Source organism: Natrix helvetica (assembly GCF_964273705.1).
Source record: "Natrix helvetica genome assembly, chromosome: 4".
In the NCBI taxonomy this organism is placed as follows: Eukaryota; Metazoa; Chordata; class Lepidosauria; order Squamata; family Natricidae; genus Natrix; species Natrix helvetica.
The window spans coordinates 48,008,611-48,035,841 of record NC_138550.1 but is presented as its reverse complement, the minus strand read 5'-3'; the positions used below and the strand labels follow the sequence as shown (position 1 = coordinate 48,035,841).

At 36.2% G+C, this 27,231-nt stretch overlaps 1 protein-coding gene across 2 annotated transcripts; it reads right to left on the bottom strand.

The window, feature by feature from the left end:
• Positions 1-443: 443 nt before the first annotated feature.
• Positions 444-27,231, bottom strand: CXADR (CXADR cell adhesion molecule). 2 transcript variants are annotated; one of them, XM_081952067.1, is made up of 8 exons: positions 26,948-27,230; positions 18,106-18,266; positions 17,045-17,243; positions 14,920-15,075; positions 12,103-12,225; positions 11,841-11,979; positions 10,449-10,635; positions 444-1,852 (listed from the first exon to the last, which is right to left on the bottom strand). In XM_081952067.1, the coding sequence occupies exons 1-8, from the start codon at positions 26,994-26,996 to the stop codon at positions 1,811-1,813; spliced, it is 1,056 nt and encodes a 351-aa protein (XP_081808193.1). In that variant the 5' UTR covers positions 26,997-27,230; the 3' UTR covers positions 444-1,810. The 2 variants fall into 2 exon arrangements, with proteins under 2 accessions (XP_081808193.1, XP_081808192.1); XM_081952066.1 differs by lacking the exon at positions 444-1,852 and having other exon boundaries at positions 6,205-10,635; positions 26,948-27,231.

Genomic DNA, 27,231 nt, shown 5'->3' with positions numbered 1-27,231 from the left:
ATGGTGCTTAAAATTGTTATGTTGAAATGGTTTCTTGGAGTGAGCATATGTGGGCTCATTACTTTACACAAATAGGGCCGTGCTGGAGAGTGCTTTGGAATGAATTTTCCACTGAAGGTTTGACTAGGTAGTAATAAAAATTAGTTAAATTCAAGAATGATCAAGGAGAAGTGCAGGCAACTGTAAAATTCAGGGTGTGGGTACAGGTAAATTATCTGGGCGCAGATTCTCCCAGCAGGTTTCTAAGTATGAGAAAAATGGTTGGCTAAGATTGGTAAGGAAATGCTACTTTGTTGATAAGCATTCTGAGACTTTACATATACAAATACAATATATAAAAACAAAACAATGTTCTGTATAAAGTAAAAATGACACTGATATATTAAAAAATCAGATTTAAAATAGAATAAAAATGACAGTATCTTGAACAATTGCAAGATTTTTAGCTTTATTAACTATTATCAAGATTTCTATATTTTTATGAATTATCAATTCCCTTGATTGCCTCTAAATTTCTATTTTTGTGGTGTAAACACATATCACATTACATTCCTAAAAACATAGTTTTTCAGCTTTTCACAATTCTTTATTCAGAAGTTAAATTATACTCTCAAGAATCATTTCCAAATAACAGATTTAAATACTATATAATAAATTATTATAATTCACTTCCCTATTTTAGAAATTTATGCATGAAAAACCAAAGCAATTATCTCCATATAAAGTTTATTACACAGGTTTTTTGTCAGGATTTTGCAAACGACATTAAATATTTCATTATAAATAATACAATTTTACTGATTCTGCTGATTCCTCTTGTAAGGAATCCCATTAAGAAGTATATATAGTCATTGTTAAAATAAAGCGACAAAAAGCTAATAGGTGATTCAACCAAGGCCTCCATTTAAAAGTAAAGAAAGATGAAGGATGCAAAACAAATAGGCCACATGGAACGTGTTGATATTAAGTAGGGGCTTTAAACAAAATAATTCAGTTAAGGTTTATTTTAAAATTTGGAACATAAACATATGATCCACAGCTTCTCATCAATTTGCAGAACAGATTTTATTATCAAGAAATTACTTATCAATGTAGATTAGCTATGGACGATTATAATGAAATGGAACCATTTATTGAATAGTTTGTGTAAAAAAAGAGTCATGAATATCTACCTTATGTTTTTATTACTTTATGGTTTTATGATTTTGTATTGTATATTATAGTTTTTTAATTGTATTCAAATAATAAAAAATAAGACATACCTTTTTTAAAAAATCAGATCCATACAATTTTAAAAAGCATAAAACAATCTGAAAGGCAGAGTGTTAAATCATACTGATTGCCTCTAAAGTACATTAGAAAATACATGTTTTACTCAATTAATTAAGTACTTGAACCAAAGCTATATTACTTACTATCTCCATTACATGTTAAATCAGCTGACTGTAAGAACAGTTCAACAATGAAACCAATCATACATTTCCATTCATTGGTTGTGTCCCAAGAAAGCAGGCAGCCATCTGTCAGGAGTGCTTTAAAAGGGATTAGTGCACTAAGCAGAAGATTTGATGGCCTAAATTGCTCCATTCAAGTAGGTAACTGCATGATCTTCAATCGATTTCATTTCTCTTTTCACATTTTCCATGTCTGGGTCTCTTATAAAATTTTCAAGCAGTATACTTTTAAATATTTGAGAGGCAAATATTACCTATAGTAGATTTACTCTACCAATGTCTGCAGACATTAAAGCAGAATGATAAAACAGAGTACTTCATTTCCTTCATAATGTAAATTCATGTTATCTTCAACTTTATACCACTGTTATGTCACCCATCCTGCATGCGTTTTCGAACTACAACAAAGAAAACATTAATAATGAATAAATTAATTTTTAAAATTAAAGTATAAATAAACAATTATTCTAAACTTTTAGCTGTAAATTATTATTGCTAGATATTTTTAATCAGATTGTTAAATGAACAAACTCCCCATCTAATGAAACTAGTTGAATTTCTTTAAAATATTAATTATACTAATATAGGGTTTCACTGCTTCTATACAGTGTATTTAAATTAATATGTGATTAAATACAAATGCTTTTTTTATCTCAGCTCTCTTATATTGGACATTTAATTTGATTTTAATCACATTCATTAATCCAATTCGTATTTTACAGAACAATGCACAATTTCCATGCCTGAAATAACAATGAAGGTCTGATGGTAAACATTAAGAAAACTGCCCAAAAAGTGTTCCCAAAACCAAGAAATTAATTAAGCTGGCAATTTATTTTCCTATAGCATTGTTTTTAATATATTTAGTTTACTCAAAAAGAGTTAAAATAAAAAAATGACAAAATATTAAAAAGAAAATAAAAAGAAAAATTACAAGACATTAAAAATTGTCTTAAAATAAAAGAAAAAAATACTAACACATATACACACCTATCTTTCCTAGTTGAATGCTGATTGATACAATACAACATGCCATGAGGCCTGGTATTCTACCAAAGGAAAAATTAACAAACATATTGACCTAGATCCAGCATATGAATATGTAAAAACTCAGACCACTGGAACAACCAATCAGCAAAAGAACCAATCAGCTGCTCAGAATTTAAATATAGCACCAAATGAACCACCAAATGACCAACTGACAGTGGCACACAAGACATTTATAAGCTAAGAAGAATAGGGCAAAACAATCCTGCTGATGATATTACCTAGTCTGGTAACAAAACATTTGCAAACTAAATTGAAACAAGCTTGGAGAAGAAACCACTGCCAAAATCTAAAACCCGAGCTATAAATATTTTCTATTATTTCAGAATACATCAGTGTTAATTTTCCATTTCTTGCAAAATAGGCGAAAAGAATTTTAAACTATTAAAACAGTTTTTAAATTGTTAATCTGTTATCTACGTACTATATTAATAACAAAACAGTTAACAGGAAAAATAATAATAAACATATTATATAAAAGTATAAATGAAGAATTATTAATAGTAATAAAAGACAAAATTGAATTCCAAAACCCTGCTAACAAACTATTGTTGTAACCAACTTGTACAAAATTTACCATGGCTTCAGTCCCAAATCATCCCAAAAATTTAACCCTAATTGGTACTGGATCAAAAATCCACCTTTAAAACCATTTCTTATTAATTGCTGATTGATTTGAAGAGAGTAGGTCCAATGTCCAAAACCAATTTATCCCCCCCCAAAAAAACCCAGATCAGATCATTCCCCAATTAAAATTAATAAATCCATTCCCCTCTGTACTTCACAGCCCTTAAAAAAGACCCATTTGCCAATTATCCATCCAGAGAATTCTCTGCTTAAAATTATATAAAAGCACAGGGTTGACCTTCCAAAAGGTATATGAAATCAATTCTGTAATTTCTAAGTCCTCATTTCTCTGAATATTTTCTATAGTCTGTGTTGTTTCTGAGTCCATATTTATTCCTTTTGTGGGTTTAAAGTATTTAGAGTAGTTTCTTCAGAACATTTTCTAGTCTTTATGAGTTCATCAAATATTTCAGAAAATGTCAGCTAATGACTGCATGTTGCTAGGCACTCTTCCACCCACCCACCCTCCTTTTCTATGTAATCTGTTATTTGTTCAATAAAGTAGATATGTAGGGAATGAACAAAAAACCAGGAAGGATATTTTCTGACTATTTTTATCCAAAGGCTTTTTGCAGGTTAATAAAATGCAGATTCCCTGCAGTGAATAGTCAATAATATATATAAACACTTTTACCATTCAAAGGCGCATGCATAAGGAAAAGCAGAAGTTGGTAAGAACAGCCAAATAAAGAGAGCAGAAAAAGCAGAATCCAGCAGGGGCTTGAAATGAATCAGTATTCAGCATTAAAAATAAAAAAACAAAAGCAGATTCAAAAAGTCCCAGGCTTACAAAACATTCTACCGGTAGGAATAAATATAAAAAGACCATTGACTTTCTGGCTACTCCCACAAGGAGCTGCAACTTTCAAGATTCCCGCTCCTGGCTGTGTATACAAGTTGTCTTGAGTTATTCTTAAGTGTCCCCATTCAAATCCAGGGGGCAAGACTGTCAAAGAACCATGTATGTCTTACTCTTCTCTTTATATTTGTTTTAAAAAATTATGTTAGAAAATTTTTGCAATGAAAGAGCATGTAACATGCACTATATAACAATTTCTATTACATTCACACATTTTTTTTAAAAAAAGATAAAAATTGTATATTTCCAGCTCCATGAAATAAATAACCATCAAGCCCAACATCTTTGGTAATTTTGCCAAATTGTTTTTGTTTTGGCTTAATTATGTAAAGAAAAACTTACTTAATATGAACAAATTATCTTTTTAAAAGCATTTACAAAACAAAGAATATTTAAGAAAATCACAATATGATTTACTAATATCTTTATTGCAAACATTATACCAGTAATAAAACATTATACCAGTAATAAAACCAGTTCCTTCCACAATTTTCAGCACTTATAACTTTAAACAAAAATGTAGGGAGAAAAAAAATCACATGTAAGTGGGTTCATCACAAAACCCAAAAGTTGTGATGGTGCCTCATAAGCGTTCTTCACAATTTGTTCCATTTACTGTGTTCCAGGGATGTCCTTTGATTTCCTCTTTAAATAAGCAACCCTTTTCTCCTACAGTATTCCAAAGCCACATAATTCCAGGAAATGGTGCATTTGCCTTTAAAAGTTGCCCGTTTTACATATGAAAAAATACATACTCTGTTAATGACAGTGACATCTCCTGATTCAAAACCACAAAATATTCTGTACAGTACGTATATTTAAAAGATGTACTGTAAATGATTTACAGGGTCATAAAAAGGGGTTAATTAACATTAACTAAATATAAAGCTAATGAACTTGTAACATAACATAACTTAACTCTCGTGTATGTTATTTGACAGATTTGACACAAGTAATATTAATGTAAAACCTACATGTTCAAAAAGAATCTTAAGTTCATACATTAATATAAGCCAACAATCTATTAATATAAACCAATTAATCTACTTATTCGAAAGCTATTTTTAAAAAGGCAAAATAAATTTTAACATCATAATTAAAGATTGGTAATAGTTGCACAACCTCTATTATCAATCTTACACTTACTACAAACGTAGCTACTGAAAGGGCTCATAAGGGTAGTGTGTGTAATAATCAACTGATCTCTTTTCCTACCAAGTTTTTTATACTATATGTAAAATAGATTACTTTTTATTGAGCCCTGATACATCACAATTGAAACAGCCTCATGAAAAGCGATCTTTTACAAAATATGAATCAGGTTTTATCAAATGTAAATTACTTTCAATACCTTCTAGAAGTATAGAATAGTACAACCCAAATCAATTCCTACTATATATACAAATACAACCAGACTACCCTACATTTAAATATGTAGAAATCATATTTTGCTGATAAACCATTGTATCTTTTTACTATTCATTTATTATTTTCATGAGAATGAGCAATGATAAAATTAAATGTTCCAGTATTTTTCAACAAATAGCATTTTGCATTTTGTCTATATTCTACTATTAAGTATAGACACTGAAGCAATCTACTAGGACAACAGAATGACAGAAATGTTCAAACTTAATTATTATTTAAACAATGTAGTCACATTCTTGAGTGTAGTACTTCAGAGTACTGTATACCACACCATATGTTGATAATGCATTTCCAAATCCTTTGATTTTTTTATGAAAGCATGTGAACACATGCAAAGAACTATTTTGTTATTGTAATAGTCACGCCTTTTAAAAAAAATCAATGTGCAAACATAATTTTAAAAAAACCTCATGAGTTTGACTAGACTGATTTCAGCAAGCCAGCTTTAAACACAATAGTTAGGTTTAATCCAATATAAATTTAAGGGGAAGCCGCCTTCTTATTAAATCTTTGATTTTTATTATTATATTACTATTCTATTTTAAAAAACATGAAGACAGGTTATAATAACAATAATTTAGTAGTCTTGTGCAGTGGGAGTTGTATGAGTAAGATCAAACCCCATGAAGGAATTATAAAAACAGTAAAGGCAGACAGTCTGAAATACAAAATTATGCAGTGACTTAACCAATATTTGGCAAAAATATTGAACAATAAAGGAAATTGTAGTATTTTTTCAAAAACTGCTTTTCAAGGTGCAGACAGAAATTTTGTAGGAGAAATCTGACATACAATCAAATATAAAGTTTATTGAGCACATGTTTAAGGCAGACATAAACATTTATATCCAACAGTATCAAGAAACCTAAAAGACCTCGATATGTGACGACTAATTCTTGTCTCCAGTATCTAAACTTAGTAATAAGTGTGTGCACTTCAAAAACTGTTTATTATCTAATTCAATATATCATACTATCAGATCAGGTTCACTTAATAACTATCAGTTATTTGCACTACTATGTTGCATTACATTTAGAAATAAAAATTCTGCAAATTAACAGATAACAGGTAACACAGAAACACTGTACTACAATTAAGAGTAACGTATTACAGGTGGTTCTTGGTTTATGACCATTGAAAAAATGAGCTTAAGACTGAGTTTAAGCTCACTGCAACACTCTCGCAAATGGATTAAAATTCAAGGGCTCAGCAATTCCCCCCCCCATCTATTTCCCCCCATCTATTACTTTTTGACCATCCTGCAAAATGGCAGGGCTGGGGCTAAAGTAGAGGCTCATGACCTTCTGTAGGCTCAACCAGCTAACACCACTCCCAGGCCTCTACTTCAGCCCCAGAACTTTCTTATCTTCCCCAAGTTTCATAAAAATGGATGCACTATTGGGAGAATAGCAAAAGTCCCATTCTTGCGATGCTTCAGACACCTCATTCTCCAAACCATACATGCCATTCCTTCTCCAAGCCACATATCCTATTCTAGTGACTCTTCAAAAATTTTCTGGTCTCGCAAGAATGGATGTACTATTTGGAGAAGGAATGGCTGGCCAGTAGTGCTTTGCAAGATAGCCAAAAGGCACAGATCAGGAAGAAATAGGCAGATGGGAAGAGATGTACGGCCCTGCAGTTATTAAGCTCTGCTCGGCCTAGTGGGATAGCTGAAGTTTCTCAGAATGCAGCACCATTTTGTCAAGCTACTGCATACGAGTGGAGAAGCTGAGGATTCCAGCACCTTTGTACCACACGCAGCTCTCCCCAAATTGCATGCAGCCTGCACCAGGCCTTCTCTGTGGTACATGAGACTCTCTCTGCTTAACAACCCATAATTCAGGAGTGCTGAGATTGCTAAGTGATGTGATCACATGATATATCGCTTTATGTCTGCATAACTTGGCAACTGAAATTCTGATCCCAACTCTGATTGCAAGACATGAAATATATACATACTAATTTGGGTTACTGCAAAAGAAGTTTAAATATTAATTCCTGATATCTTAATTTTTTAATTATTCATGTATATGAGAACCACAATTTCAAAAAAAAATTAAGTTATCAAGTATAAATATTTAAACTTCTCTTGCAGTAAATTTTTGAAATTATTCATGTGTACAAAAAGCATGAGAGTCAATTTGGTGAAGTGGTTAAGGCATCAGGCTAGAAACTGAGAGACAGTGAATTCTAGTCCCACCTTAGACACAAAGTCAACTGATGATCTTGGGCTAGTCACGTTCTCTCAGCCCTAGGAAGGAGGCAACAGCTTTCTGAAAACCCTTGTCAAGAAAACTGCAGTCTCCAAGAATAGGACATGATGAATGGGAAAAGGACAGACAGAAACAAATTTTATAAATCATTGGGAGCAATTTCCTAATAAGAATTTATATCTTGTCATATATACATATAAACTACCAGCTTAAGCCGATATTCAGTTTTTGGTATTCCAATTTTTTTATTGGTAATAAAAGCAGTAGAGGAATACAAATAGGATGAATTAATAAAAAAGTACTAAACGATAACACTGAGCATATTAATATAGTGGGGAAGCCCTCACCAGCTCTTGGGTTACAGAAAACGTTACTACAAAAATGTAATTGTGCCAGTATATTTTATAAATTAAACTTAGGTATTCTGGTCTCGTATGTAAAATCTTTTTGCACAAATCTTTATTAAAAAATGGGAATTTCAAAACAGCAAGTACAGCTTGTAAAATATCATTCATGATTCAATTCAGGAAATTACATTATCAGCTCATGTTTGTAGTTAATATGCTGACTAAATCCATTCAATATTACATATCTAGAAAGGAGCAGTTTATCCACATAGAACAAGCAATATCCTGTAAGGCTGGAGAGCAAGAACAAGAGCAAGAAAGAGAAAATGTGTGAAAGGTCAGAAATTGGTAAATATGGTAAACATGTGCATTACTATAAGTAATAATGCATTTTAAATATTCAAAGTTTTTGAGAAAAGTACTCCAGAACCAATATTACAAGAATGCAAGTCTCTATTTTCAGATTTGTGAACAGAAAAACTATCATTGTAACAGTTCTCATATATACAGGTATCTATAACAATGTAAATACAAAATGCTTCATGTCATACAATCTGCTATAACTAATACATCAATAATTCATATTTGAATATTTATTTAGAAATCCCTACAAATGTGGTTAACATTTTTTTCACTGTCAACATTTTTCAATGCAAGCAGTCAAACTTAATAACTGTTGAGCTAAGCACATACATCTTGATGCCCAAGAGTACAGGGGAAACTTGAAAAATTTGATTATCGTGCAAAAGTTCATTTATTTCAGTAATGCAACTTAAAAGGTGAAACTAATATATGTGGTAAGACTCATTACATGCAAAGCAAGACAGTTCAAGCCGTGATTTGTCATAATTGTGATGATTATGGCTTACAGCTCATGAAAACCCCAAATCCACCATCTCAGAAAATTAGAATATTACATGCAATCAATAAAACAAGGATTGTACATATAACAATATCGGACCTCTGAAAAGTATAAGCATGCATATGTACTCAGTCCTTGGTTTGGGCCCCTTTTGCAGCAATTACTGCCTCAATGTGGAATGGCATGGAAGCTATCAGCCTGTGGCACTGCTGAGGTGTTATGGAAGACCAGGATGCTTCAATAGCAGCATTCAGCTCTTCTGCATTGTTTGGTCTCATGTCTCTCATCTTTCTCTTGGCAATGCCCCATAGATTCTCTATGGGGTTCAGGTCAGGCGAGTTTGCTGGCCAATCAAGCACAGTAATCCCACAGTCATTGAACCAATTTTTTGTGATTTTGGCAGTGTGGGCAGATGCCAGGTCCTGCTGGAAAATGAAGTCAGCATCCTCATAAAGCTCATCTGCAGAACGAAGCATGAAGTGCTCCAAAATCTCTTGGTAGACGGCTGCGTTGACCCTGGACTTAATGAAGCACAATGGACCAACACCAGCATATGACATGGCTCCCCAAATCAACACAGACTGTGGAAACTTCACACTGGACTTCAAGCATCTTGCAGTGTGTGTCTCTCCATTCTTCCTCCATACTCTGGGTCCTTGGTTTCCAAATGAGATGCAAAAGTTGCTCTCATCAGAAAAGTGGACTTTGGACCACCGAGCAACAGACCAGGTCTGTTTTTCTTTAGCCCACGTAAGGGCTTCTGACGTTGTTTGTTGTTCAGGAAAGACTTGACAAGAGGAATACGACATTTGAAGCCCATGTCCAGGATCTGTATGCATGTGGTAGCTCTTGATGCACTGACTGCAGCCTCAGTCCACTCCTTGTGAAAGTCCCCAACACTTTTGAATGACAATCCTCTCCAGGCTGCGGTCATCCCTGCTGCTTGTGCATTTTTTTCTTCCACACTTTTCCCTTCCACATAACTTTCTATTAATGTGCTTTGATACAGCACTTTGGGAACATCCAACTTCTTTTGCAATTACCTTTTGAGGCTTTCCCTCCTTATGGAGGGTGTCAATGATGGTTTTCTGCACAACTGTCAGGTCAGCAGTCTTTCCCATGATTGTGATTCCTACTGAACCAGACTGAGAGACCATTTAAAGGCTCAGGAACCCTTTACAGGTGTTATGGCTTAATTAGCTGATTAGAGTGGGACACTTTGAGCCTAGAATATTGCACCTTTTCACAATATTCTAATTTTCTGAGATTGTGTATTTGGGATTTTCATGAGCTGTAAGCCATAATCATCACAATTATGACAAATCACGGCTTGAACTATCTTGCTTTGCATGTAATGATTCTATCTCATATATTAGTTTCACCTTTTAAGTTGTATTACTAAAATAAATGAACTTTGCATGATATTCTAGTTTTTTGAGTTTCACCTGTAGTTTTAAATGTGTAGAACCGGAACAAACTAATCATCTATGTGGTAATGAACTGGTGAAACTTCAAATTAATGTCATGTTATACTATGGAACCATCTTTGCTTTGTGCTGGTATCATCACAGGAATAGCTCCCATTCTACTTAGATTAGGTGCAGCTACCTTTGGTGGATCAAAATACTGGTTCTGAGAGGGAGTACGTTCAAAGTCTTCACTTGGCACTTTATTGTACTGAGTTTTGGTAAAACCATCCATATTAGATGGAGACATTGAGCCCAAAGATGATCGATTACTCCCTATGTAGCTGCGGGCTGTTGAGGCACGACTCTTTGGAGGAGGGACATCCTCTCTGAAAATAAAGTATATTTAAGAATTTACTTAAGAATCTTTAGAAACACTAAAAACCCATCAATACTTTTTATTTAATGAAGGGTACTAACACTACCATAATAGCAGACTACGCATTTTCTTTATCACAGTGTTTCTAAAACTTGGCAACTTTAAGATGAGTGAACTTTAATTTCCACAATCCCCTAGGAACTGATTTATTCTATCCTTAATTTTTTAGAATATTTTTGTCAAATAAATTATGTAACATAAACTATTTTTAATCTACTAATAAACTATCACTTATTCTAAGCTACATCCTGTAAATAAATGTAAATAAATAAATGCATAACAATTTAAGATGCATTTTATTTACTATTAATTAATTTTTAAAATTTATATGCCGCCCATCAGCCTGAGAATATGACTCTGGGTGGCAGAGTGCATTCTTTAACACAATTAGTGTCTCCCAAGTTGCAGTTTTACTATTAAAAGAAAAAAAATCAAGGGCAGGGAATAAAGGAAATGAAGAAAAAAGAAATATATAATTTCTTAAAGAATGGAAAGAATTGATGCACTAATATATATCATATTATGTTATGTTATATTTTAATATTTAAAAATGCTAATATTTATATACAAAAATTGTACATTGAGCATTCCCTTTTCTTGCTGAATTAAGAATAACAATTTACAAATGTTGTTGTTTTAGCTAACAAATTGACTTTGAAGAACTGCTTTTCAATGCTAAAGCAAATATCAGTATCTCTAAAATATTATATTGGCTTATGAAGCCAAAGCATACTTATTAAGTTTTCTGACTGATACCATTTCACCAAAGCAAATAAAACCATCTATTAATTATTGCATCTAAAAGGTGCCAACCTTTTTGGTTGATTAAATGTTCTTTTAGATTTTGTTTAGTTTTAGAAAAAATAATATTTCTATTATTATTGCTACTGTTTCTTTATATTGAATTACACGCAATAGATTTTACCTTCTTAATCAAGTTTAATTTTTCAAACATTGCAATATTTATTTTGTCATTTATAAAACAAAATCTCACTAGGCCCATTCCAATATCTTCCCACTTTTCTTTATAAACTTGTGAATTTGTCCATTGTTATTTGGCTGCTATTTTTGCAGCTAAAATCAGGTAAATCAATACTTCTAGAAGTTAACATTTTTAGAAATGAAATTTTGAAATATTTAATCAAAATGCCGCACCTGATATCATGATGTACTTCTTTTTCATATTTTGTGTCTCTTCGTTTCTTATAGCAAAAGAAAATGATAAAAGCTATTAAGCTGAGTGCCAGAAGAGTTCCTATAACTGCTCCAGCAATAGTACCAGCTCTATCTATAGCTAGAATAAAATGTAAAAAAACACCTTATGTCAGATAGCAGAAATTAATTTTGCAGTTATAACAACAACTATTTACCTAATGTCTATTTTTATTACTTTACTTGCCTGTTGACTAATACTTACGGGGTGTAATATTCAGTACGACAGAACATTCATCTCTGCCGACCTTATTGTTAGCCAAACATGTGTAAGTACCAGAATAAGTCTGAGAGGCATTTTTCACAAATAAGTCACCTGTATTTTCATCTGTAAATATTTAAGGTATTTGTTAGAATTTTTGCATCAATTTATAGAATACAAACAATAACTTAATATGTTATTTCATGTAATGTCACTTTATTACTTAAATATAGCATATTTATTGATCTAAATCTACAACTAATACTGAGCATTAGAATTATTTTGGAAATAAGGGTAAATAAGCACTTCTACAGATAAACACTTTTTCTGTCATCAGACTAGTCACAAAACATATACATTTTAATAGATTTTCTGATGAAGAAACTAAACGACTGTTATCACCATACAAAATTATTAGTAATGTGTGAATTCTTCAAATAAGACAATTCATAATACATGAGAAGTTTGTTCAATGCACTATTTTGAGATTGTTAGAGCAAGGCTGCTCCTTCCTGCCGAAACCTGCTTAGCATTCTGAGGCAAATTTAGATTGGATAAGTACTATCACCTTCCGAGAAGACTTCATGAAATATTATAATTACCTCAAGAGTCTTATAGAATTATCCCATTTAAGATTAAAAATGTATACAAAGATTCTTACACAAGGTTGTGCAAATTCACTTGATCAAGGAACTGAAGCAAAGCAACTTACAAAGCTGGCAGTTTCCAAACTGGTGTTTTTGGCTGGCTTCAAAACTAGTCTAAGAATTCCTCAGTATTTCTTAGAACTTTTCTGTACTTACTCTCATTAGGGAATAGCCTAATTGCTATAAACACTGTGTGCACTATTATTAGGCAAGTGATTATTTTGACCATATCATTTTTATGGATATTTTCCACCTCCAAGCTGTATAAACTTGAATGCTTAGTATCCTCATAAGCATAGCAGGTGATGTGTATTTGTGTAATGAGAGAGGGTGTGGCCTCAGGAGATCAATACCCTATATCGAGGTGTGCATAATTATTAGGCAGCTTCTTTTCCTCATGCAAAATGGACTAGAAAAGAGTGCTAACTGACTGTTTTGAAGTCAAAAATTGTAAAAAGTGTTTCAGAGGGATGCAGCGCTCTTGAAATTGCTAAGATATTGGAGCGTGATCACAAAATCATCAAACATTTTGTTCCAAATAGTCAACAGGGTCGCAAGAAACATATTGAGAAAAAAAGATGTGCCTTAATTGCCAAAAATTTGAGATTCAAACATGAAGCTACCAGGAACCCATTAACCTCCAGTGCTATTATATTTCAGAACTGCAACCTATCTGGAGTGCCCAGAAGTACAAGGTGTTCAGTGCTCAAAGACATGGCCAAGGTAGGGAAGGTTGAAATCCAACCACCACTGAACAAGACACATAAATTGAAACGGCAAGAGTGTGCCAAGAAATATCTGAATACAGATTTTTCAAAGGTTTTATGGACTGATGAGAATGAATCTTGATGGATCAGGTGGATGAGCCAGTGGCTGGCTCAGTAACTGGCACAAATCTCCACTTCAACTCAGATGCCAGCAAGATGGAGGTGGGGTAGTGGTATGGGCTGGTATTATGACATATGAATGCTAATATTTATATACAAAAAGTTGGATCTTTACAGGTTAAAGAGAGATTCAAAATCAACTCCCAAACCTATTGCCAGTTTTTAGAAGGCACTTTCTTCAAGCAATGGTACAGGAAAAAGTTCGCATCTTTCAAGAATTTTATGCAGGACAATGCTCCATCGCATGCATCGAAGTACTCCACTGCGTGGCTAGCCAGTAAAGGCCTTAAAGGTGAAAGAATAATGACATGGTCCCCATCCTCACATCACCTAAACCTTATTGAGAACTTGTGGGCCCTTCTTAAATGGGAGATTTATGATAAAGGAAAACAGTATACCTCTCTGAACAGGGTCTGGGGGCTGTGGTTGCTGCTGCACAAAAAGCTGATCGTCAACGGATCAAGAACTGACAGACTCCATGAATGGGAAGGCTTATGGCTGTTATTGAAAAGAAGGGTGGCCACAGATATTTTGAATTGTCAGAAATGTTTATTTGTAAATTTTGAATTGTTTGTTCTCACTTTAACAGACAAAAATAAATGAGATGGAAAAATTTTCATTTTTCATTTAGTTGCATAATTCTGCGCACTAATAGTTACCCAATAATTGTTCACACATAGATATTCCCCTAAGAAAGCCATAACCTCACTTTTACTTTCTTGAATATTCAGGTTTGAGGTTTATTAATATTTTGGATTGATCGAGAGCACTGTAGTTGTTCAATAATACAATTAATCCTCCAAAATACAGCTTGCCTAATAATTGTGCACACAGTGCATATTTTGGATAATAATACTGTATGTACATTTTGCTCATGCTCCCTTTCTACTACCAAATGTTTTATTCATGCAAATTAATTTTTAATTAAGCATTTGCCATTTAGGAACAAAACAAATATTCCATCCTGAACCTTTCCACATCAATCCTTCCAAAAGAATATGAGCAACAGTAAACAGTAGGGAACAATGCCATATCTCTGTTTCCTTCAGCTAAATTTTAGTCTATTTTCCCTTTTCAACTAGTTTCAAGAACTTAAAAGTCTGATGATATACCACTGAGAAATATTTTGGACAATTACATGCTAAATAAAATACGTTATAACAACATAAATTAAACAAAATGATTTTCTTATATCTCAAAGTTATATCTAAAATTAATTTAGCATTTGATGACAATAAAACAACGGTCTTCTCTATGAAAAATATATTAATAACATGAAAGCCTACTTGGTAACGCTGTTGCTGGAAGTTCTTGTGAACCAGTAATTTTTCTCCAGGAGTAAACTATGTTGGGAGAGCCTTCTTGGGATTTACATTTCAGAGTAACATCACTTCCAATCTCCTGTGACCCCTCAATGTGGCATTTAGTCTTCATGGGTTTTTCTAATAAATAAAGAATCTAATGTAAGTTTTAATTATGATTAAATAAATTGGCATTTGCTTGTATATCCAGAAATATTTTGTATACCCAGGAGATTTTAGCAGGCTATTAATCAGTAGCAATTTGCCCTAGCAAATCCAAATCCAAAACTATATCACATATTTGCATATTAACCCTAAAACCATACCCCTTTCTCAGTTCACAATAATCCTGTAAGTGCCTCATTAGCTCAAGCATGTATCTTCCTGGACTGTTATGCTAATCTGTGAGTCAAGGACAAGTTTCAAACTTTAGAACAGCGATGGCGAACCTTTTTTGGCTCGTGTGCCACAAGTGGGGGAAGCGCAGGGGGGTCGTGTGCATGCGTGCTACACCCATAATGCAATGCACAACCCCCACTGCGCATGCGTGCACAAAAGATGCTTCCCCCCATTTTTACATGCTTTTTTCGCCCTCCCCAGGCTCCAGAGGCTTTATAGGAGCCTGGGAAAAGCGAAAAGAGCCCCCCACCCTCCCCAGAGGCCCTCCGGAGGCTTCAGGGATCGTCCGGAGGCTTCCCTGAAGCCTTTGGTATGCTTAAAAAGACCCTCCGTGCAAACCGGAAGTCACTTCCGGTTTGCTCGGAGGGTCGTTTTGAGCGCTCTGAAGGCTTCAGGGACCGTCCGGAGTGAAAATGGTGAACTCAGCTGGCCAGCGCGGGCATGCGCACTGGCCAGCTGTCAGGGCAGCGCCTCGCGTGCCCTGACAAATGGCTCCGTGTGCCACCTGTGGCACGCGTGCCATAGGTTCGCCATCACTGCTTTAGAAGATAACAACCTATAATCTTGCTGAAATACCTGTTTCACTTCAGATAGTTAACAACTAACCATTCCAAGCTACAACTATTCTACAAGCTTTGATCTGCAATATCATAATAAATGATATGTGTTATATAATTTCTAATGATATGAATTACCATGACAATAGTATATAAGAACCAGTGGGTATTGGCTTAGGTTAAATGAAATCAAGATTTAAACTCCTTTAGCCATGGAAGCCAACTGGCTGACTTTGCACCAGTTATTCTCTGGTCAATGGTTCTCAACCTTTTCTTCATGATGGATCCCCTTTAAATACCTTGTAGAAATTTAGCACCCACCTCTCTCCTAGAAGAGTGAAATATTTTAGGAAATATTTAAAAAGGCAGAATATTATATCTGCCTGGATGATAAAAGAAGAAACATGTTTTAAAGCTCCCTGCCCCCAGCAGATATTTGGTGCCCATTAAAAAAGACTGTGCCAGCCTATCTACAAGACAAAAGACTTCCAGCTCCAGGGTGATGGGATTAAGACATGACCCTCCAGGACATAATAAGATTAACCTATCTAGCAGCAGAGCTCAGCATATGGCACAATCACTCAGGACATAGCATCACCCAGCAAGCTCCAACCAATCCTGGGACTCAGACAACCTACAAAGTTAGCTATGACCCCTACAACAGCCAATAGAATATATGTTCTTGCACAGGAACAAGAAGTTCAAGTGCAAAGCCCACAAGAGGGTATAAATACCCCCCTCTCTCTCAACCATGTGTTCATTTGCACTAGGACCATGTGCTTGATGGTTCTGTTTCATTAAAAAGCATCTTTCCAGTCAGCATCCATGTTTCCACTGTCCTTCTCCCCACTTGGAACTGAAGCAGATGAATATTTCTTTCATCAACCTATTGTGACCACAGCCCTTGGCCAAGGAGCACCAAGATTTAACTGAAGATTTAAAACAATAGACTGCACCAAGCCTTTACAGACCCCCCTGTGACATCACAACCTTCCAGGGGTCTGCGGACCACAGGTTGAGAACCAAGGGGTAGAAAAACCTAGGATAAAATTAAGAAGTCTACTTTGCATGTCAATTTGAACTCCTAGAGTAAATGCATGAAATAATAAATGTATTATTACATTTACAAAAAAGGCAAACCATAAATACCTTACCAAGTACTATCAATTGGACTCTATGAGTTTTAATAATAGGAAGTTTCTTCACTTTACATTGGTATATACCAGTATCTTCTGTTTTTAAATTTAAGATATCAATGCTTGCATTTCCAGATGCTGGATTTTGTTTAGCAAATTGTACTCGTCCCATCAAAATATATTTATCATAAATTTTGCCTTCATTATATATGATAACCTGAATGGGGAAAAAAAGATTCATTAAGCTACATTGGTGTTTAAAAGTTTTTGAACTCTTTTGAATTTCTCATATTTCTGCATAAATATGGCCTAAAACATGATCTGTTCTCCACAAGTTCTTAAATTAGATGAAGAGTGCCCTGTCCAAAATATACTTGTTAATTAGTTATTGAAGAAAATGGTTCAAAGCATATTTCTGTGTAGCAAAAGTATGTGAATATCTAGGATTATCAATTCATTTAAAGGAGAAATGTCAAGTGTTTTAATCAATAAAAATATTCAGCAGTATGGGAGGTCTTGAATAATTTAAAGAACAAAGTAATTCTGGATATTCACTATCAAAGTCTGATCTGCACACAACAGGGTGGTGTCTCCACAAGACTTGCATCATGCTTGGTAGCCAACTGAGAGTAAATCCAAGCGATTTTATCTGCTAGATGCCTGGAGAATTCTTCTATATGGTCCTGCAGATTGATCTTCGGGTCACCCTTTCCAAAAAGAGTCCATGTAACTCTAAACAAGACCGCTGTTTAGGACGCATTCAGTGGATGCAATAAGACCAGAAAAGTATTGATGCTTCGCCACTTTTACTGTCACAAGGTAAACCTAAACAAGTGCTTAGTCGAGATCGTTCTTGTTTTCTTCTAATGGTACTCTAAGGTCTCTTGAACCTTTTTAGCTTATTATGTTTTTTACTCATTTGTTTAATTGGGTTTAAGCCACTGTGTTTCTTAGCTATAAATAAGCTGTAGAATACACTTCTCCAAAGTGCCCTAGAGAAGGATACAGTATTCTCATTAAGAATTTAACTTACAATGCACACAGCCTAAATTCAAAATGAATATTATATTTCTACTTACTGTTTCTTCCCCTTTTGGTGGCAAAATACTCCATTCAATTTCAACTGGGGTTTCATCTGCTGTAGTGAGAGTAAATGTGCACAACAGTGTAACTTTATCTCCTTGAGCTTTTGTAACCACGGTCTGTTCTGTCGATGTTATTGTTACACCTTCAATTAGATCTAGGAAAAGTATTATGAAATCAAGTATATATGATTCAATATCTTAAAAGTTAAAGACAGCATCTTAAAAATACATGTATCATTGAAACATTTTTATAGAAAGTGTTTGATTCTTTAGATAACTAGAGGAATCAATTGATTTTATAATCCTCATTTGCACATTATGCTCAAAAGGACTATGTATTTTTAAAGAAAAGATTATTACGAGAAGGGGGTAGGAAGAGAGGGAGGGTTAGAGTGGATCATTTCCAGCACCAGAATGTTCAAACACCCAAAACCACTCAGTCTTCCTTGGGTTGAACCAAAGCCTAGTCTGCAACATCCAGACTCTCACATGACCAGACAAAGAGGTCTGCATCATCACTGAAGTGGTCAGGCCTAAGATGTAAAACTGAGCATAATCAGCACATTGATGATATCTCATTCCAAATTGTCAGATGACCTTAGCCAGCACTCACATAAATGTTAAACAGGAAGCAAGAATCCAGTCTGTGGAACCCCACAAAGAAGAGAGAATAGTCTGGACCTCCTCTCAATACAGATTGGAACCAGCCACAGAAAAAGGAAGGGAATCAACACAACACTATGCTGTTCACCGAAATACAATCAGATCAAAAGCCTCAGGTACCCTCTTATTCCACATGGTGATCAGTTAGATTGTGTAGCAGAATCAGTTAGATTCTGGGCAACCCCAAGCTCCCTCTGAAACCCAAGCAAGTCAATTTCATTATATAATACATTTCAACGTATGATTTAAAGATGGGAGAAATATTTTAGAGGAATTTGAAGAAAACACTAAAGTTTGTGTTCCTTGATATATATTATCAATAAAAAAGTCCAAAATCATTTAATATTTAAATTTAACCAACAAAAATCTCAATAAGGTAAGTACATTTACCTCTATGTACAGGTAGTCCTCAACTTACTATGACATTTATTTAATGACCTTTCAAAAGTACAACAGCACTGAAAAATGTGATTTTCATTACAGGGGACAATAATGACAGACTTAAATGTTAAAAAATGAAACACTAATACTTACGTTATAAGAAATACTTAGGGTAACAACTAATACAAGAAATAAGAAATCTAATCTTCCTTTCCAACATTATTCCCATTTCTATCCTTTTCCTTCTTACAATTACAATATTTCCCATATACTGAGTGGTTTGGGAATATAAAGACCTTTAAAATAAATAGTAAGTTCTCTTTATATAAGGTCATTTTAAACTTGGATTACTCTTCTTAAGGGGAAAAAATTCTGGAACTCTACTTTACTGCTCCTGTTTTCAAGTGTCTCTAGGCATTTACTGATACCAGAATAAAATTAGTTGATGACTGTAGATCCTTTTTTACTTGAACTTTTATTAAACTAAACTGACACCTTTGGAAGTACTAAATTATATATAAAAAAATTTTTTAGACACTTTCAAGGGCCAGTAACTTGTCCTAGGCTCCAAATAACACAAATGTATCTGAGATTATTAAACAGAAGTGCTATTGTTAATATAATATAAATATTATTAACATTAAAAACTAGGTACCGTGTTTTCCAGAAAATAGGACCTAGACCAAACATAAGCCCTAGCCTGTTTTTTAAGTGTGCGGCTAATATAAATCCTACTGCAAAAATAAGCCCTAGGGTAGTGATGGCGAACCTGTGGCACGCGGGGCCATTTGTCAGGGCACACGAGGCGCTGCCCTGTCAGCTGGCCAGCGTGCATGCGCGTGCTGCCCAGCTGAGTTCACCCTTTTTTAAAGCCATTTTCGCCCTCCCCAGGCTCCAGAGGCTTTATAGGAGCCTGGGGAGGGTGAAAACAACACCCCCCCCCCGGACGCCCTCCGGAGGCATCAGGGAAGCCTCCGGACAGTCCCTGAAGCCTTCAGAGTGCTTAAAACGACCCTCCGAGCAAACCGGAAGTGACTTCTAGTTTGCTCGGAGGGTCCTTCTGAGCGCTCCGAAGGTTTTAGAGAAGCCTCCGGGCGGTCCCTGAAGCCTTCAGAGCGCTTAAAACGACCCTCCGAGCAAACCAGAAGTCTCGGAGGGTCATTTTGAGGGCTCCGAAGGCATCAGGGAAGCCTCCAGATGGTCCCTGAAGCCTTCGGAGCGTTCAAAACGACCCTCCGAGCAAACCGGAAGTGACTTTATCTCTTGGGGATTTTATTATCTATCCAAGCAGCAGGGAGAGCCAGAGGAGGCACACTATCTGGACGTACCACGCGGGCCATGGGAAAGCCAAGGGTTGGTGGGCTAGAGCAGCAGATGGCCATAGGAAGCTTGTCTTCGCTCAGAAGCACTGCCAGCAGATGGAGGAAGAGGCATGGAGGATAAGGCAGTCAATCCAGACGTGCCGTGTGGGCTCTGGGAAAGCCAAGAGTCGGTGGGTTGGAATGGGTGGGCCGGCCGCAGGAGAATCATCTTCACATCTCTTGGCTTGCCTGTGGCCTGCACAGTGTGTCGGAATCGCCTGCCTTCTACCCCACCCCACTGCCTTTGTCTGCTGCTGGTGCTGCCGGGCAAAGACAAGACACTTCACGGTGACCCGACTCTCAGTTTTCCCATAGCCTGCACACACTTTGCCTCCTCTCCCCATGCCTCTGCCTCCATCTGTTGCTTGGACATGTAATCAACTCACCTGTGATGTGCGGACTGTGCAGCCCCAGAGTGCACCGATCAAGGAACCAGCAGGTTGCTGATGTTACCAGATACTGTCAGTCTCTGTGCGCCCATGTGGGCACATCACCCTGAAAGCATGTTTCCCCGAAATTGGAACCCCACAAAATATAAGACTGGGTCTTATTTTCCAGAAAACACGGTGTATACCCTAACCCTGTATATATCTCTATATAAAATGCTATTAAATAATGTAACTATTTTATCATCAAAATATTGTAACAATAATTTGGATAACTGGGTGTCATTTAAACTGAGTATTTGTATAAAATTATATACTTACAGATATGTGATATATCTCAATTTTTTTTAACAAAATGTGTTTTCAAAAACTTAATGCAATGTTTCAGAGGTTTATATTCACATACTGGTTTTGATGTTTTATTTCCCTTTTTATTATTAAGTTAACTGTCTTAAATATTAATAATTTAATTCTATGATAACATTAATGTATTATTCTGATAATTATTAGTATACCTATATGGAGGCTGTAATTTTTTGTGTGATTCCTTTATCTTCACTGATAAAACAAAACATTACACCTAACCTCTGCTTTAGCTGTGTTTAAAGAACTGGCAAAAATTAAAGTAAAAACAAACAATAAAAATTCAAAATACAAACTGAAATTAGTGATAAAATCACATTTAAAAAACCTAGCAAGAGAACTGTTTCTTTTCAGATTTTTAAAAAGAAATAAAGTGAAGACCAAACAATTTGTGGAAGAATTGTGACCCATGATTTGGGAGGAAAGGTGAAGTCCCTCTTTCACATGTCATCCAAATGAGTTTCTGCTAGTAGGATACATTCAAAAGGGCTTCCACTGCAGATTTGTATAGTATTATAAAGATAGAGACCCTTAGGTATTCAAGTCCCAAGCTGCTTAGTATTTTTGATATGAATGTCCACATGATATATTGTATAGGATAAGCAACTAACAATTCAGTAAAGGCATAATGCAATCTCTTTAGTTTCACTATGTGGTACTAACTGCTGTATTTGAACTAATAGCAAACTTTCAAGTATTAACCCATTTAGAACCCACTGCAGCAGTCAAAACATAACTCAAATACAGCTCTGTCCAATATGATTAGCTAAGGATAACATGCAGCTGATGAAGGCAGATATATTACACAAATCCATTATAGAAAAGAGTACAAACCTGTCCTCCAAATCCTAAACCTCAATCCTTATCACATTTCCTATACAGTATACCAATAGTACTTCAGACCTGTCTGGATTTAATTACCCACTATTCTCACACATGATAAGTCAACAAATAACGTGTTTCAGTGGTTACTTTCCTAACCATGCTTTCTGGATGTGGCCCAACAGGAAAGGCAGGGCAGATGAAAGCAGGGCAGAAGAATAGTTTTGGAATGGGAGGAATACTGACTCGTGTCTCATCGCTAATTAGACCACTACAGTATGCTCTATATTGTATATACTGAAATTCATGTCTACACACTCAGTATATCTACTCTAAAATACAGAGATCTTGTTGCTAGCTGATGCTTGTCCTTACAAGCCTATTACCCCAGTGCTCTTCGGGTTATAGTGGATATAGAAGGTTTACACACCTCTATTAAAATGCTAGGTCTTGAGATGTGAAAAAATCAAACCAAGGTAAATCACTTCAGAATTTTTTCTACCTTTAATATAGCATATCAGCTGCACTTAAAGTCTAAAATATATGACACCAGAAGATGAGACCCTCAAGTTGGAAGGAGTCCATACGCTACTGAGGAACAGCAGAGAACAATTAGAATTAGCACCAGAAAAAGTGAAATGACTGGGCCAAAGCTTGCACACCTTTTGAATAACCCCAATAGCATAATACAGTATAGAAAATCAAAGCCAAAATTTCTCATTTTTTCTCCCTGCTTTAACCAGTACAGGTAGTCCTTCACCACAACAGGTCACTTAATGACTGTTTAGTTATAATGGCATTGAAAAAAAGTGACTTATGACCATTTTTCACACTTACAACCATTGTAGCATCCCCATAGTCATGTGATCAAAATTTAGACACTTGGCAACTGACTCATATTTATGATGGTTGCAGTGCCCTGTGATCACCTACCACATCCTTCTGACAAGCAAAGTGAATGGGTGTCAAATTCACTTACCCGTATTAATGATTTAACAACTGCAGTGACTCACTTAAAAACTGTGGCAGGAAAAGTTGTAAAATGGGACAAAATTCACTTAACAACTGTCTCACTTAGCAACAGAAATTTTGGGTTCAATTGTGGTCATAAGCCAAAACTACCTGTAGCTGCATTAGGGAGACAATCTCCTTAAAGGAGATTAAACTGTTGTTGATAGGAACTTCATAAATTTGAATGGGTGCAGATTCTGACAAATGCCATAATATGTAGTTCTGATGCTAGTACCCCACTCACAAACTACTGTATCTCCCTTCTAATCACTTTTTTCCTACTTTCTGAATAGCTCTGTGACAAGAAAGAGCCTTGTTCGTTTTAAATCTCTCTGTGCCTGCCAAACAACAAGAGATGAAGTTATCCTCTTCTCTGGCATTTTTATTTTGACATACGTGATGTCACTAGTGATCAAATTAGATCAGTATGGAAGGAGAAAAAGAATCTGTTTACCATTATCCCATACTTAAGGTAAGTATTTGCAGTATTAAATTTCAAAATACAGAAAATGTACTGGTGCTTCCATGTTGTGGTTATTTCATCTGTCCTTCCTTCCTGCACATAATTCCTTCTCTTATTTATGTCATTATATGTCTGATACGTTTTTCACTTGACGCTAGCTATGATTTTGCTTGCTTTTACATTTTTTCTTTTACTTCATTTATTTTTAATTATACCATTTTCTGTAACTGGAATTTAAATATTATGCAGCAGCCAAAGGTCAATTCAACCAGGTGGAGCTTAACTTACAACTGTTCATTTAACATTAGTTCAAAGTTATGATGGCTTTGATAAAAGTGATCTACAGTCACCTACTGTCATTCCACTCCGGCAGTCATAATCACTAGTGATCACAATTTCAGCACTTGGCAAGTAACTCACATTTACAACCTGTTGCACATCCTGAAGTCATGTGATCATAATTTAGCAAAAAAGACACCCATTCAGAAAGCTGAATCCACTTAACAATTGTCATGATTCACTTTATGACAATTGTAAAAATTGATTTAGAATCAAGTCTGACTCAACTTATGACTGCAATGACTTATGATGGAAATTCCAGTCCCAACTCTGGTAGTTAGTTGAGGACTATCCTTATTTTTGAATATTTTTGAAACCCTTAGATTGAGTTTAAAAAGTAGTACCTTTTAACTAGTCTGAAGTTATTAAAACAAAACTTCTGAACATGCATAATTTACAAGTTTTAAAAATGTACATTTACAGATGTTTTAGCTTTAGAATTTTGTGACTAGGTAGCAAGCAAAAGGAAGATTGACAGGATCATTTCTACAGGGCACATCTCCTGTACAGATATGTGGTTCTGCCAAGTTTACACAGCTAAAATTGCCTGCTCAGATTCTATAGGATGTTGAGAATTATTTTACAGTTATTGTTACAAGGCAAAATTTGAATTTTTAAATTGTTAAGGTTTGGGGAAACATTTTGTGAATCATAATCAGTTCACTAATATCTGAGGAAATAGCTGTTTCAATTTCCTATTTCAGTAGTTTGTATTTAAAAGTGAATATGATATACAGACATTGATATGTACACAAAATATTGCTTGATGACTCAAAATAATTTTTATCCTATGAGTAATGTTGCAAAACTATGACATCAACAGTGGCATAAGATATCTGGACAGGAAACAAAGAGCTGGAAAGTGCTGAAAAGCTTTTAGTTTCCCTAGCTTTTAACCTCACAGGTGTTGGTATAAATTGAATTCTAACTGTGTGCAGTTTGATAGTTGTATCTTGAACACAGGAAATAATTATAGCAAGACAGCAGTTTTGTAGCATTTAAATGATTTAAATCCTATTATAATTCAACTTTATAAAGATAATCCTTCATAAAGATCTGTGTATATTTTTTTAAAAAAATGTAGACCACCCAATGCCTGTTTCTGGGAGTGGGGTGGCATACCAATTTAATTTTAAAATGTTGTGTTGGAGAACACCTGAAGATATCTTCTAAATAACCAACATATTTGTATAAGCTTAGTACTTGCTACATAAAACTTTCAGGATCTAGCACAGTGATGGCGAACCTATGGCACGTGTGCCACAGGTGGCACGCGGAGCCATTTGTCGGGGCACGCAAGGCACTGAGTTCACCGTTTTTAAAAGTCATTTTTCGCCCTCCCCAGGCTCCAGAGGCTTTATAGGAGCCTGGGGAGGGCAAAAAATGTCCCCTCCACCCACGCCGTAGGCTTTAGGGACCATCCGGAGGCTTCCCTGAAGCCTTCGGAACGCTTAAAACGAGCCTCCGAGCAAAGTAGAAGTCACTTCTGGTTTGCTCGGAGGGGCGCTTTAAGCGTTCCGAAGGCTTCAGGGAAGCCTCCAGACGATCCCTGAAGCCTCTGGAGGGCCTCCAGGGGGGGAGGCTCTTTTCGCCCTCCCCAGGCTCCTATAAAGCCTCTGGAGCCTGGGGAGGGCAAAAAAACCATGTAAAAATGGGGGGGGAGTGGCTGTAGTGCGCGCATGCGCACTGGCTCAGTCGCGCATTGCATTATGGGTGCGGCATGCCTGCACACAACCCCCCCTGCGCTCCCCCCACGCGAACCAAAAAAGGTTGGCCATCGCTGATCTAGCATAATATTTAAGCAAGTGTCTTCTTGTTTTACCTGTACTTCTAGTTGTTACCGTACAAGAATACATATTCAAATAAGGTTAGTTACTAATTTTAATTTAGGTTATCACTTGAATGTTATTTTTCTCAATGTGGGTCTAAAATGGTAGGTAAGGGTAAATTTGTCCAATCATAAACATCTGAGTATAGTCTTGTCAATTAGAAGCCCTAATTTCAATACAGGTTGGTCTGAAATGGGTGAGGTTTATCTATTTCAAATAACTCCTTTGTTCTTCATTTAGGAAAGCTATGAAACTTAAGTTTCAAAAAAGCAAAGAACGAGTCCTAAATCGGGCGGCAACTGGTACCCTTAAATGTTCTTTTCGTACTTTTGCAAAGGTGGTGAGACCTTGTTGCTTTGAAGCAAAATAAGGCCACGTTCTGATCAGAAAGAGACTGTTGGAAAAGCTTTTGTTTCATTTAGCTTCTGAAGCCCTTTCCAAGGACTATCAGAACTACATCAGGGCAGCTTATTTGGAAATATTTTGGCAGTACTTGACTCATATCACACGGATTTATGGAGTAAAGATCATGTGGGTGGTTAAAACTTGCGAAAGTTTTTTTTTTTTAACAAGTGCAATTGTAAGCGCTTCTCTTAAAAACACGATTTGCTCTTACATCTTTCAATTTAAGTCTTCGCCTGGCTCACTACTTGAGAGGGCGAAGGACTTTGCTACTGGGCGTAGGGAAGGGTAGTAGTTATGCGAGTCCAGAGCTCACAACAATGCCTCCGGTGAATCATCAGAGAGTGAAATCCTGATACCTCCTGCTCGCTCCACCCCCCCAGAGGGTAAGATTTCACCAAAAGAAAGAGGCCGACATACTAGTGTTTTTTAAAACTAACATAGGGAAGAGAACCGCTAAGGTTGTTTTTTTTTTTAAAAAAAAGGACTCAGTAGTCGGCAAAAAAAAAGGCGCGTTTCTTTTCTTCCCCTCTCACGCCCCTCTTCGGAGCCCTTTCCCAACCGATCCCTCCCGAGAAGCCCCAACAATACAGGAGCCACAGAGTCATTTCGCAACGCGATCCATCCAAGCTCCAGTCCCTTTAACTCGGAGCCTTTGTTTTCCCATCTCCCGGGGAGAGTTTGGCGAAAGAAACGCTGGGCGACCGAGGGGTGGCGAGAGAAGAGCGGGAGGGGGCAAAGGCGGTTGGGGTGGGCAAACGGAGGAGGGGCGAGAGGGGGGGTCTTCTGCTCTTCCTAGCTGACTTCCAGCCTTACCTGCGCAAAGAAACGTTATAGCCCAGAAGAACGGCAGCAGCGATGCCATGGCGGGGAGAGCGAGAGAGACAGCAGTCGCCGGCAGCCAAAGGAAAAGGAGCGACTCTCGAGCGAATTCCCAACGGACACTCGCCGGCTCGCGCCGCCCTCCTCTGTCCCCTCGCAGCCCAGCAGGTGAAACGGCCGTCACTTCCGCCCGGCCACAGCCCTGTTGTGTGCTCCGCTGGTGGTGCCCGACGCTAAGGGCAGCCGAAATCCGAGAGAAAGGCGCCGACCTCTCCTCT